At 36.2% G+C, this 13,218-nt stretch overlaps 2 protein-coding genes across 2 annotated transcripts in view; one reads left to right on the top strand and one right to left on the bottom strand.

The window, feature by feature from the left end:
• Window positions 1-1,902: 1,902 nt before the first annotated feature.
• Window positions 1,903-7,271, bottom strand: LOC113226449 (beta-1,3-galactosyltransferase 5-like). Its single transcript, XM_026459066.1, has 3 exons — window positions 6,835-7,271; window positions 6,083-6,233; window positions 1,903-3,321 (listed from the first exon to the last, which is right to left on the bottom strand). Exons 1-3 carry the CDS (start codon window positions 7,037-7,039, stop codon window positions 2,652-2,654), a joined length of 1,026 nt encoding a protein of 341 aa, XP_026314851.1. The 5' UTR covers window positions 7,040-7,271; the 3' UTR covers window positions 1,903-2,651.
• A 3,753-nt stretch (window positions 7,272-11,024) lies between these two features.
• The window catches only part of LOC113226563 (zinc transporter ZIP1-like), a 36,866-nt gene continuing 34,672 nt past the window's right edge, over window positions 11,025-13,218 (top strand). Inside the window, exon 1 of the mRNA XM_026459231.1 lies at window positions 11,025-11,403. Within this exon, the coding sequence (XP_026315016.1) occupies window positions 11,112-11,403 (292 nt within the window). The 5' untranslated portion in view covers window positions 11,025-11,111. The remainder of the gene's footprint in view (window positions 11,404-13,218) is intronic.

Below are 13,218 nucleotides of genomic sequence, written 5' to 3' on the forward strand. Positions count from 1 at the left end.
GCCCGTCCACGTCCCGGCCACGGCCCGGATATGTGTGGATAGACCTTTAGAGATATATAAAACCATAACCCATTTTTATAATATTGAAATTGTTTATTGATATTTCAGCCTCGTTAGGGTAAGTTCCGATAAGGCGAACACGTTAACTAATTTAAAATGTTTTTAAAAGAGAATTTTGTCCTTTTTTTTTGTTATTTAAAACGGTTATTTGACCATTTGTCACTTAGCCGGGTTTTAATTCATGGACGGCAAAATTCTACTCATTTGTTTTCAGGATTTTATATTATCGGACAAATTACAGCCTATCGTGTAATAAATTAGAACATTCTTTAAGCAAAATCCGTAGGTATATCGTATACGTTTTGTATATGATTTAGCAAAACAGTTTTTCCCGCTTTTCCTCCGGTGCCTCTCCTTAGTATCAACCAAGTGTCGGTTGGCATAGAGCGGTGGTAGCCCAGTCAGAATACCGGTATTTAGCAGTGTACTTGATCTATATATTTTTCTCTTTTTTGTACTATGTTTACCATTTACGAAATAACAAACGTTGCAGTGACCTTTCTGTTACAAAGTTGTGCTTCTCCACCCTCACAACCTGGAAATAGATATATCTATTTTTGCGTTGCTTACAACGAAACCACACCGTAATTTCCAACCCCATACGTACACTCTCCAGAAACAAAACAAGTGCCTGGGCACTTATTTTGTTTCTGGAGAGGTCAATAATTTACTGGCATACAATTATTGTTTGTATTTTTGTGGTGTATGTTTGGAGGCTCGTATATAAGAGTTGTGGCCATTCAATTCGGTCTGTACCACACCATATCCATTTTAATTAATAATAATTAGTTGTGCACAACCGAATTTCAACTAAATTCTTTTACTATAGGTAAGTGTAGTGTAGTTATAATTATACCTTACTTATACGTACTTTGTGATCATCTTCAAAGGAGACGAGGTACTCAATTCGACTGTATTTTTTTTCCACCTGTTTATTTACTGCCTTGTGCTAAGAGGCATAGAATAGCATGGAAAAAAATGCGGTACAACTATTTTAATATATATTCAGTATTTGTTTTTAGGTGATTACAATTATTATAATCCTAGTTCGTAGAGACCACCTTGGTCTCGCGCCAATCATTCGAGATAGGTCGTAAGAACACCTGGAGCGACTTCTTTCAAACGCCCAACGCAGATACAGGGGAGTTATCAGTTTGAAGCCTTCTGGATGCGTGGGTCTGTCTGTCTTTTGCGTCGTAGCTCCCAAACGGCTGAACTGATCCTAAATTTGCTTTTTATTAAAAGGCTAATTTAATCGGGATGGTTTTAAGCTGTGTTTGATGAATATCTATTTAACTGTTTCTCAGCTCCCTACATATCGACCCGAGACATAGAAAGTTCCGGGGAGACTACGGGCTGCCCGGTAAGACCAGGGTACGGCGGGCATCCGGGCCAAGCCTTCCGATAGTGGGGCCCCTTCACAGGTAAATCTGGTGGACCTGGGTTTGGGTATGGACTTGCCGGGGTTTGTGGTTAGCGGTAGGGATGAACAAGTTCGTCTGCCCCGGTAGCATGTGGCCGGGGTGCTCATCCCGCGTGCACCTAGCGCGTCTTAGTAGCGGTCTAGACGAGGGCTTAACCCTTACGAGAAGAGGCGCGGGACACGTGAGTAGCCCTTTAAGTCGGAAGCTATGTCCGGACATTGCTGCAGGACACTGCGACTGGCATACCCGGCACTAGCCCGCAGAGCTAGTAGAGGATGAGCTGGATAACCTCCGGTCCCTCCAGCCCCTTAGGTTATTGGGAACTGGAGAGATGCTTCGGCATCGGGAGGTGAGCGTACCTACAGCTCCGCCATCAAAGAGGAGATTTGGTAGTGGACTTTAGAGTCAACGGCTTAGCGGTGGCAACGTTAATTGCGCAATGCGCAACGAGAAATGAGCGTTACTACGACTCCGGTATCTATCTGGAATATAGGGACTGTACGTGCACTCGGGACAGCTCACCCAAGACTTGAGAACCGGATGAAGTCTGCGCAAGCGGGCTGATCTGGGATAAGGACCTGACTAAGAAGGTCCCTGTGCGGGCTTGCTTGCACAGGTTATAGTACCCTTCCCGTATAACTAAGAGATTGATAGGGTGGGTAACTATAAACAAGCAGCAGAACAAACATCTTTGGCTCATTGAATTTGGTGTTGACGAGAAGTTGACTTACAGATGGTGACTTTTTAGAGTACACTAGTTTTGTATCGGGGGTTTTTCAAATTTAATTAATTGTTACAGCAAACTTTTTGCCGTAGAAAATATCCTCTTACTTCTTTTGCTAGGTATATCTGAAAACTTTATACAACTCGTGTTTTTAGCAACGACAGGCTGTTTCATCAGAAAGTTACATTAAAAGCAGATGGTCGATAAATACCTACTATAACTCGATCTTATTAAAGAAATATACTAATTCATCTAATACTTACTAACACTGGATATTAACAGTAAATATATTACAAGACTAAAATTAAATATTTCTGTAAAAAAAGACTTGAAGTAAATAGAATATAATAGCAACAGATTTAACAGTGTTGTAACAAGTACATGAGTCAACTGACTCAAAACAGTAGAGAACAGAACACACGTGCAACCAATTTTCTTTTCATCTAACAAACATCATCCACTACAGTACAATTCCTCCAAATATAACAGTTTTGTAGAGCTTGATAGAATTCCACTATCAAGTTAACTCGTAGAGAACTTTGACCTAACATGGGATATACGGGTATAGCATAATTTTTTATCATATAGCTAACACATTTTTCAGCGTCTGTGGGAAGATAAAGGGGATATATCTGCTTCAATGTAATATTAAGAGAATTTTTAAGTTTTCCGGTTATAAATACGTCATCTACCGGTAAAAACGCATGACAAACGGCCGTCTTTGCAATTCTATAAGCTGTTTCTGGGGTTGTTATGTAGTAACCTCCACTTAGATATGAAGGATAAAAACGATGTATAAACTCAATTGGGGATACATAAAATTTACCATGCCTATGAGGTCGTCCTTTCTGCATTATATATCCCAATAGAAAACTATCTCTATCTGTTAAATTAACATTCCATTTGAAAAGTAATGCGTATGTTGCATACAAGTTAAAAACTGCGTCATCATCAACTTTTAAAATGAAGGCTGCGTTCCGGCATCTAGAAGAAGCCCAATCCAATCCCATCAGGTTTTTGCGTGTTAGATTTCTGTAGTGATCCAAAAAGGATCCCTGGAGGATGTCTCCAGATGTTTTGTTCTCCTCCTCAATTGTTTCTTGAGGGATTGAACTGCAAGATAACAATCATTCGTAAGTATTTAATAAGTTTTAGTCATGATGTGTACGGATTAGTCGACACAGGATGTGCATCTATATAACCTGTTGGATTGGTTTTGTTATTTATATGGGTATCATCAAATCCCACAGGAGATCGTATCACGGGATTGAAATGGACGGAGGAAAATTATCTAAGTAGTTATTTTAGGGAACAGATAGCAGGGTTGCTATCATATTGTATTAATATTTCAGCCAAGTTGTTGACTACCAGACATTGCTTCTACTGAGCAATCTATTGACATAGTTCAGTTTACTGGCATTAATCAATCTCTTGAAAACAATTCAATTTCCAATTATTTCAATTTTAAGACAACGAGGAGAACTCTGACAACCCAGTAACAGTAAAAAGCCTTCCTAAAACCATATAAATAAAATAAATTGTATATAAAACTACCAAAATATTAAAGCCATAAAAGGTAAAGAGTTAGAAATTTAACAATTCATGAACTTTACGTAATAAATATAGTTATTTTATTCTTTGTATTACTGAGTACCACTTCAGTCATCATGTTTAGCTTCAACAATCACCGGGAGGCTAATTCGTTCAGCAGAGAAAAAGCTACTCATAGCAGCTCTTTAAAGAACGTATACAGATATTATGAGCCTATCTGTTGAGCGGACTATAGATATATCCTGCATAGAGCTTGAACGGCTTGATACATTAAGCGTATATAGAACCCCAGTTTATCTTTACGAATTGTTTGAAAGAGTATTAGACTAAATAATAAATATATTGCTATTGGTGGTGGTGGTGGTTCAATGTTAATTTATTAGAAGACTGCAATCTAAGACACTACTTAGACTACAGTCTTCTAATAAATTAATGTTCATAACATTTTTCCAATGTTATAATCTTGTGAATCTTTTTTTGGTGCCTACTAGAATAACTTCTACTACAGCGTGTTTAGATAACATTTACGTCGTACCTTGTATTAATCTAAATTAAGGTCAATTGATCACTTTTGCTCAAAGGGCTTATGTCCAGCAACATATGCGTGTAATCTTATGTTGGTGACCACTTTTAGTATAACAGTAGATAAAATGCCAAAAAAGATATCACGTGTTCCCATAAATAATGGTCGACTTATAAGCTTCTAGAAATAATGTAATGGGTAACTAACTAACATTCTGTACTGTGACGATCCCAGTAACTTGTATAATTGAGTTTACAACATAGTGAAAGCTGAATATATATATGAGTAATAATGCTTTTAATTCTAAAATCAGAACCATTTACAATTAATTGAAATTTGGTGATTGGGTAACAGTGGGTACTCATAAAAATAAAAGACTATGAATTTTATGATGAAGGGACCTATAACACTAGTGACTGTTTCAGTAATTAACCATATAATAAAAAAAAACCAGTGCGGATGTAGTAAAGACGACTTGGAATATTATAAACAGCAAAACTAGAAGGTCACACCTCGCAACTTAGATTCTATTAAGATTTGATGACAAAATTGTAAACTCTGACTCTAAAGTTCTAAAATATTTGAAATTTTTTTATTGATTTTCCAATTTCGATTACTAAGTGAAATTCGTTTACTAAGTCAAATTTCACCGTCCCTGCATCCTTACTAAAAAAATGTTACAGTTAATTTAAGGTTCCGTCACGTATTTCCAAACGACATTATTACAACCTTTAAATCGATATACATTACATACTGCTGATCTTGATGGTCTTTCCGTCAAAGTAATTAATTCTATAGTTGATTGTATTGCGCCTTACTTAGCATGTGTTTTAACGAATGTGTTATGATAGTGTGTTTCCTGACCTCACAAAGAAAAGCAAAAGTTATTCCACTTTTTAAATCAGGTAGTAATTCATACGCCATCATTCAAGACCTATTCCAATATTCGAAAAAAAAAAACATCTAAATCATTGGTGTGTAGGGGAAAGGTGTACCAGATGATCCCCTTAAGGGACGATGCTGGTAGTTTAAAAGATATTCAGCTTAAAGCAGATGTAAAAGCTTTGAATGATAGAAAATTTCTCTATTTACATGTTGTCTTACTAAAAACGTTTTATTTTTTGACCTTTTTATTTTAATATTTTTAAAACCCTACTAAAGGATTGTCTTGGACACCGGGGTGTCCAATCCTGAGGGCAAGATGATCCAGGGAATCACCATGCCTCTATTTAGAAAGAAATTCTAGGCTTTGGTAGAAACAAATGAAAACAACAACTTTTTAGACTTAACAAAGTCCTCACTTATGTAATCTAGATTAGATGAATCAACTGTTTCCTAACTTTGAGAACAAATAATCCTAACTAATTTATATCTTACAGGGCCCTAAGGGTGAAATCGGACGTGTATTACCGCACTAATTAGATCCGAAAGGTTTATTGGGAAGGTTTCGTGCTTTCTCGTAGCTTTTGACCTATATGATAAATAAGTGGAGTTTAGCGCATGGACACAGCGAAATACCTAAATGATAAATATGTACAAATGTCTATTTATAAAGAGCAACCCCTAGTTTCTGACTCATTATTCACAGGGGAATTTGTCTTACTAATGGGTCTTACTAAATTTTAATCAATATGACGATTTCGAGTGTAATTTGCTTACCTATGGAATAAAAGTTATTTGACTCGACCTTCACTTTGACTTTCTACATTAGGTAATTGATCAATAAAATGGTTTACAAACGTCAGTCCTATCTGGCGTGTGTTGCACAGATTTTAAGACATAATGGTATGAAATACAAACTTGTTCTGTTCATGACGTATAGCTGCCAACAGGAACACTCTAACAGCATTGAAGTTAATGAGCATATCGTTAGGTATTGCCCTCCGATGGGCACTTCTTAACTCCACATGATCCACTGATGAGGTAACTAAAATCACTAAGAATGGCTTTTCTGAAAATAAAAAAGGATAGTTTCAGTGAAGAGCACGCTTGACCGGATCTTGTTTGAAAGTTTTTAGACTTGAATTATTGAGGCTTTATTCTTTAGTTTTTTTTAATTAGGTACGCGTAAAATAAACGAATTTTTGTACTGCTCTCGCACAACAAATTGATGCATCTCACGACGCGTCTGGCTGTTTACAGAGATTACTTTTATTTTAAGTATATTATGAAGAAAATACGAAGAAAGAACTAGTGATGAAGACAATTTGAAAAGACAATTTGACAACTCAAACATGAGAATTATTACCAATTTAATAGAAAGTGAAAACATAATGTATTAGAACCACAATTACAATGGAAAATATTTAATGAAGATCCCGACAATTAAACGAAGACATGGCTCAAAGGACTTGTATTCAAGCCAAAACTCTTAACAAATAAAAATGAATAAAATATTGTGATCTCCGATTTGCAAAGAGCATTGCTTAAATAGGGGAATTTGTCTTGCCGATTTGTCTTAGAGACTGCGACTAGACTGCCGAGTAGAGTTGGGTTTTATTCCACAAACCACATTTCAAATTATAATTATATGACAGGGGCATAATACTCACGGTCACATATACTAGGTGATGGCTCAATTAAATAGTTCTTTGTAAAATAAAAAAGATGAAACGCCTTTCTAACGGTATCCAGGTCCATCCATTGAATGTCGTTTTTACGATAACACAACTGCGTATAAATATGATATATCCAAATAATTGAAGCGATTAATGCCAAATACATAAGTAATGTTTTATTTTTATAGATTTTAAACATCTTATAGATTTTACATTCAAAATCCACGCAAAAAATTTAAGCATGCTCTGTATATGACCAAAATAGTGTAGGTATTAAAATAAAATTTTTATTTGCATTATTCTATAAATAAAAATGTCACATGTTTACGCTGATACGAGAATATGAAATACTAATAGGTAGAACTACAATTATCCGAATCCAATTTCTTTATAATGGCTCCATCGATATCCACGATGATTCTGATAGTGTCAGCGTTAAAAATTACTACGTGTGGTAGACACTTTCGTAAAAATAATATACATATAAAAATTATGGCGAACGTCGCCAACAATGTCCAGATTGAGAAAAACATTAAATCGTTTTTCTTTTTTCTTGGCTTTTCGCGGTAAGCGTTTCAGCCATCAGTTTTCACACGGAGTAAGTAACTTAAAAAAATATGATGAAACGGGTTAAGAAAGGTGGATAAAGAGTGTAAAAAGGGAACTAAAATAGACAATCAGTATAAAATAGGATAAAAATTATACAGGGTACCTATGCTCATACAATTATAACTTTTTTTATAAAAAAACCGACCTCAAAGGTTTCTTGAATTACATCTGTTTGTCAAGTTTTATGGAAATCGGTTAACAGAGAGTGGAATGCAATAAACCGGATTCATCCCGTAGTTTATCACCCTTAAAGGTGAAATATTATCTTCAAATTTCAATGGACCGATACAACAGATAATCTGTACAAGAAATTGAGAGAAATTAATGTAGGGCAAATATAACAGCAAATTGTTTGCCCGGGAACGAACCCGGGACCTCTGCGTGGCAGACCAACATGGTTTAACCATTCGGACACGGAGGCAATACTTGTTGCACAAATTTGGGAGCCATCATAGATATAGAAAAAACGGGAGCCATGATAAGGCAGACAGACACACACATCTACATTTATTTCTCTCGTGAGTTTGGGTGTAATGTGTGTATCGATGGTACCCGCGATACAGGCTCCCTAGTGCGGGGTTATGAGTGTAAGAGTTAAAAAAAAGACTAACTGGAATGTCGAAGCGCCAGTCTTTCTCATTTTTCTTTTTCATATTTGTGCGCTTAAAATTTTACAATTGATTAGGTAATATCCGCTTCTTGCTCGTGGACCACCCGGCTGGTTCACCTGGGTGGACCACGGGCAATTATTTCTTCCTGTCGTTCACTTCTTACGTATAAAATAGAAATACACAAAACTTATATTGGTTGTGGTCCATCTCAAACATTAACAGTTTGGCCAGCATCTATTACGATATTTATCGTTTAAAAACAAGTTAGTCAATACGCTTTTTAAGTGGCTAAAACGCTTACCGCGCAAAGCCAAGAGACATATCTTGCAGTTTCATACACAGAAAGTAATTTTTACACTAAATCCTTTAGGCGGTTTTTTAAATATTTTTTCATTTCAGTTTTATTCTTCATTAGACTGGAGGCGTCATCGATAGGCAATCCCACAGAACACTATACTATACAAGGAGCAATCCCCTCTGTCAAGGTACAAGCACAAAACAACTATCGCACAATAAACACTACTTTCAAATCAATGTTTTTTCATTTCCATTATCGAATTCACCGCGTCAAGTACTCCACGAAACATGTCGTCTTGCGCTATACAAACTTGCAAAAAAATCTCTGCTGCATCCAGTCTAGCCAATGGTGGAATTACATTCCATACATAAGCCTATTTTTTACATTAATTGTCAATTTTCTATTATGGCACTTTTATTCACAATTATCACATTGATTCAATTTATCGATAACATAAAAAATATTTGAAAACATTCGTACATTTGACATAAGCATGCCTATCCCTATATTTACTAACAGGCAACTATCGACAAAAAATTCAATACTTTTTGCAACCAAAATCCCCTGAAAGCGTAACGTTTTTGTTATAAATCGGTTTTCGAGATCATGAAACTTCGAGTTTACGTCTAGTTGGAATCTAGAAATTCGAAACATCGATACATGTCTCACAGCACGTTATAACTACGAACAGAGAGACACAGCTATTTTCACATTTACAATATTTGTATGTACATTTCTGCACAACTCTTATGACTTGAAGTGAATTCATATAAAATTCAACAAATACTATAAAATTAATTAATATTGACATTAAGACTACTCCATCACTCCTGTGTTCAAGTGTTTTTCACCAGAAACTAAATATGGTGCATTTTGTTATTTCCAGTAGAAGCTGAATATGGATAATTTTTGGGCCTTTAAATTGTGGCAAACAAAATTAAGCAATACTGCAAAGACTTTACAGTTTAAATTAACTGTTTTAGTTTTTTTAATATTTCTATACATGTACCTACGTTTGTAGAGGTTAACTCCGGCCATGCTTGTCATTGGCTCCAACGCTGACAGCGAAAAGCCATAAACTGAAAAAAATCTCCGGACATATTTTCGAAGAATTAATGGGGCAAGCATAATCAAATCGTTTCCACGGCGGTTAATGCATTTAGCATTAGCGTGATCTAAACTGAGTCACAGTTCACTCTGAACATATTGAACATTTTTCGGAGTTTTTGTAAAACTTGACAATGTGGCCAAATCGTAGAACATCGGTCCTTTCGTTTTTTTTTCAAATTTTTATTTGTGATGGCATATTTGCCATCACAGGTGTAGAAAATGCGGGGTAGTAACATCTATAGTGTTATTATCCAAAAATACTATTTAAAAAAACGCGCCTTTCTCGTTCTAATATCCCGTCTCTTTTTTAGCAAATGGAATGAGAGTTGTCAAACGCAACTTAAATTTCATTCCGTAGTTTGCTACCTTCAGAGGTGGAATATTTACTTGAAATTTAAGAGGATGGCCTCTTTTACCCTTTCCAACAAAAAAATCATCACAAATTATCGGAGTTATCGCGTAACATACCTTCATACAAAAAAATACGAATTGAAAACCTCTTCCTTTTTTTTTAAGTCAATTAAAATACAATTTTTAAGTATCGTCACATAATATCCGAAACATTACATTACTGTTTTTTCGGTGCAATATCTTCCGATTTTTTCAGATTTGACCTGGCAACTCTGATTACTAGCCACATTAATGAAGAGCTGTACAGGCCCTAAATAAGATACCCTAATAATATTAACATCGTGATTCTACACTAGATTATTATACTATTTAGTTTTTATTTATTTTCTTTTAAACTCCCGACGTAACAACAAGGAAGTTGTAAGTTCCTATTGGACCCAATAATGGAACGAAGAGTGAAACGTAGAAGGGTTTGCAGCCTGTATCTCTGTGTCTGTTTTTCTTTCCGTGCCATCTGAACCGAAATTGTCTTTTTTATTTGAAGGCTTATTTAATCGGGATGGTTCTTGTCTTGTCTTGTGTGTGTTTGATGAATATCTGTTCAGCTTATCATCAGCCTATCGCCCGAGCCTCAGGTCGTCGCATCCATCTGCTGCCAGCAGCAGAGTCGTGGTCTCCACTCAAGAACTCGCTTCTCCCATCGGTTGTCGATTCTTCGACAGATATAGCCAGCCCACTGCCACTTCAGCTTGCTTATTCTACCAGCTATGTCGACAACTTTGATTTTGTCGGTTTTTATCTGTGGTTTTAATCGCGCAGCCTTAGCCTAAAGCATATTCAAAAATATGTATATATATGTCCGACATATATATGTATATATATGTCGGAGGAAAAGCGCCTAAAATATGCACTTGTTGGGTCGCCACGCTTGGACTTCCCTCATGGTGCTCCATTTGTTTCATGAACTGACTATATTAATGTCACAAAATATACCGATTGGAAATTCCACTGTTATCGCATAATTGCTGGCGATTATCACGTTATTTTAAGTAAATTAATTTATGATTCTTAACACAGTTATCTATAATATACATTCAATCTTAGTTAACTCCCCCACTGCAGACAGTCGGGCGGGCGGCGACAAAGAGCAAACAATTCGCTGTCACTTTTATCATTAGTAACGAAGTTGTTATCAAGGTCCGCCCACGAACGCAGGCGCAGCGTAGGATGCTCAGTCGAGAGTAGACTCCGCAGCACGCGACGCGCGCGCACAAATTATACCTTAATTTGCAATGAGAAAATACGGAAACATGTCACCAAAAGTAACTTATGACGACGACTCGTCACATGTTTTAAGAGCTAAAATAATTACAATGGTGAGCCTGTTCACTATTTCTATGGTGGTCGGGTGTTTACCCTTACTTTTATCCTTGAAATTTGATTGGTTCACCAAATCCGACGGGTCAATGCGGTCTACAAACCGTTTCGTGATGGGACTCCTTGCTTTCGGTGGCGGTGTCCTTTTCGCTACTACATTCATGCATTTGCTCCCCGAAGTCGATGAAAATATCAAGATATTAGAAGGTAAGTAGTGTCCTTTAATGTTTGTTACTACTGTACGAGTTTATAGAAAGTTCAAGGAGGTTTGCTTACGCACCGATCGTCATTGAACAACGTCGACAACATTTGTCCTTCTTACTTTCTTTGTTTTCAATGTTACATAAAATGTAAACTAGGTGGTTGTAGTTATAATGAACGGATGACGAATAGTGATACCTAAAACTGGGAAATGGGCATCAGTGCCACCCATTTATTTATTATTATAGATAGCTTAACTACAAACTTTAGATTACGGGCATTGTCAACTTTTATTAAATTTGTACGAACTTCATAAAAAAATCTTATAATTTCACATTGACCGTTTATCTTTCTGGTCGCCCATTTGTTTTACAAGCCAAGTTATTAAAAAAATACTTGGTCTCATATTTAGCACCGCTAATATCAACAGTGTTGGCATAAAACAGTGGTAACCCAGTGAGAAGACCCGTGCCCGACATTGGGTCGTGTTATTGGGTTTATAATAATGATGACGGGAACAAAGTTGTAAAATATACTTGATCCATCGGTAATTTTAGGATTAGCATTCACTGTCTATTTTCGGTATCAATTTTTATTATTTAAGTATTAGACTAGGTACCTACATTATTATGAAGTATAGTTTAATATTCGAGTATTATTTTAAAATTAAAATTATTTAAATCTCGCGATTACATACATTAATGTGTAATGTTTGTCGTATAATCGAATACATAAATGATAAAAATTGTTACGGAAATTGAAAGAGAGCACGTGGAGAGTACTAACCCGGGAATGACCGCTGTATTTTTATTTACTTTTTGCGTTATGTTGACACCATTTTATTTCACGGCCTCCGTGGTCGAGTGGCTTGCACACCGGTTTTCATGGTGTCACCATCTCTGAGGTCCCGGGTATCGATCCCCTGCCTGGTCAGTGTATAAACTTTTCTATATTGTGTCGGGTCTGGGTGTACGTGGTACCATCGTTGTTTCCGATTTCCATAAAACAAGTGCTTTAGTTACTTACTTTGGGATCAGAGCAACGTATGTGATGTTGTCTAATATTTAGCGTTAAGCGTTACCGAGGCATTTCCGTTAAGTTGCGTGTATCCACCCTGACAACCTTCATTATAATTTAAGAAATCGGAATTACACCTAATTCACGAGCTTGGTAGAAGCATTTTGAGTTGCTTAGAACGAAACCGCATCGTGATTTCCTACGTATACGGACATTGCCTAGAGCTATCATTTATTTTTGGAGAGGTCATTATTTTATCGGTGTATTTTTGGAGGTTCGTATGGATTAATTATCGACATTTAATTTCGTATTCTACGTCTATTTTATTATAAGTAATACACACCCTACGTAATTCTTCTACAATGTGTAGTCATAATTATAACTACTTTTTATTCAGTTTAGTCTTGGTTCTTACCTAAAGGCCCATTTAGGTGGAGAGAGTTTCTCGTCTCGAAGATACGATTATCGAAAGGATATAAAAAACTTTCCTCGTCTAAAAATTATCGCCCTTCCACGTGAGCGATAATCGCCTCGCCTTTCAATATTGAACGTCTCCGTGTAAACAGAACTTGAAAAATCGTATTTCGAGTTTTTGTGCCAGCTGTTACTACCATGAGTACAGTGCGCGAGGGTGTTTTGATTATCACTGCTTATCTAAGACAAGAATTAATGAAACGAAAACGAAAAAAAAATTTGGACTAAGATATGTTATAAAATTTGAAAAAAATATATATATATTTCTATACAGTGCAATTGCATCTTAATATTATCAGCAGTTCCAAATTTGAATGATTTTTGCGTCAT

The sequence above is a fragment of the Hyposmocoma kahamanoa genome, unplaced genomic scaffold (genome assembly GCF_003589595.1).
Source record: "Hyposmocoma kahamanoa isolate Upper Pololo Valley unplaced genomic scaffold, ASM358959v1 192, whole genome shotgun sequence".
In the NCBI taxonomy this organism is placed as follows: domain Eukaryota; kingdom Metazoa; phylum Arthropoda; class Insecta; order Lepidoptera; family Cosmopterigidae; genus Hyposmocoma; species Hyposmocoma kahamanoa.

What these genes read in the sequence shown, in the direction of transcription:
- LOC113226449 (XM_026459066.1), bottom strand. Translation starts at nt 7,039, where the DNA reads ATGTTTAAAATCTATAAAAATAAAACATTACTTATGTATTTGGCATTA. An exon ending in ATCACCTAGTATATGTGACC is followed by an intron (nt 6,234 to 6,834) that starts GTGAGTATTATG and finishes TTTTATTTTCAG; the next exon opens with AAAAGCCATTCTTAGTGATT. An exon ending in ATACGTCATGAACAGAACAA is followed by an intron (nt 3,322 to 6,082) that starts GTTTGTATTTCA and finishes GTTATCTTGCAG; the next exon opens with TTCAATCCCTCAAGAAACAA.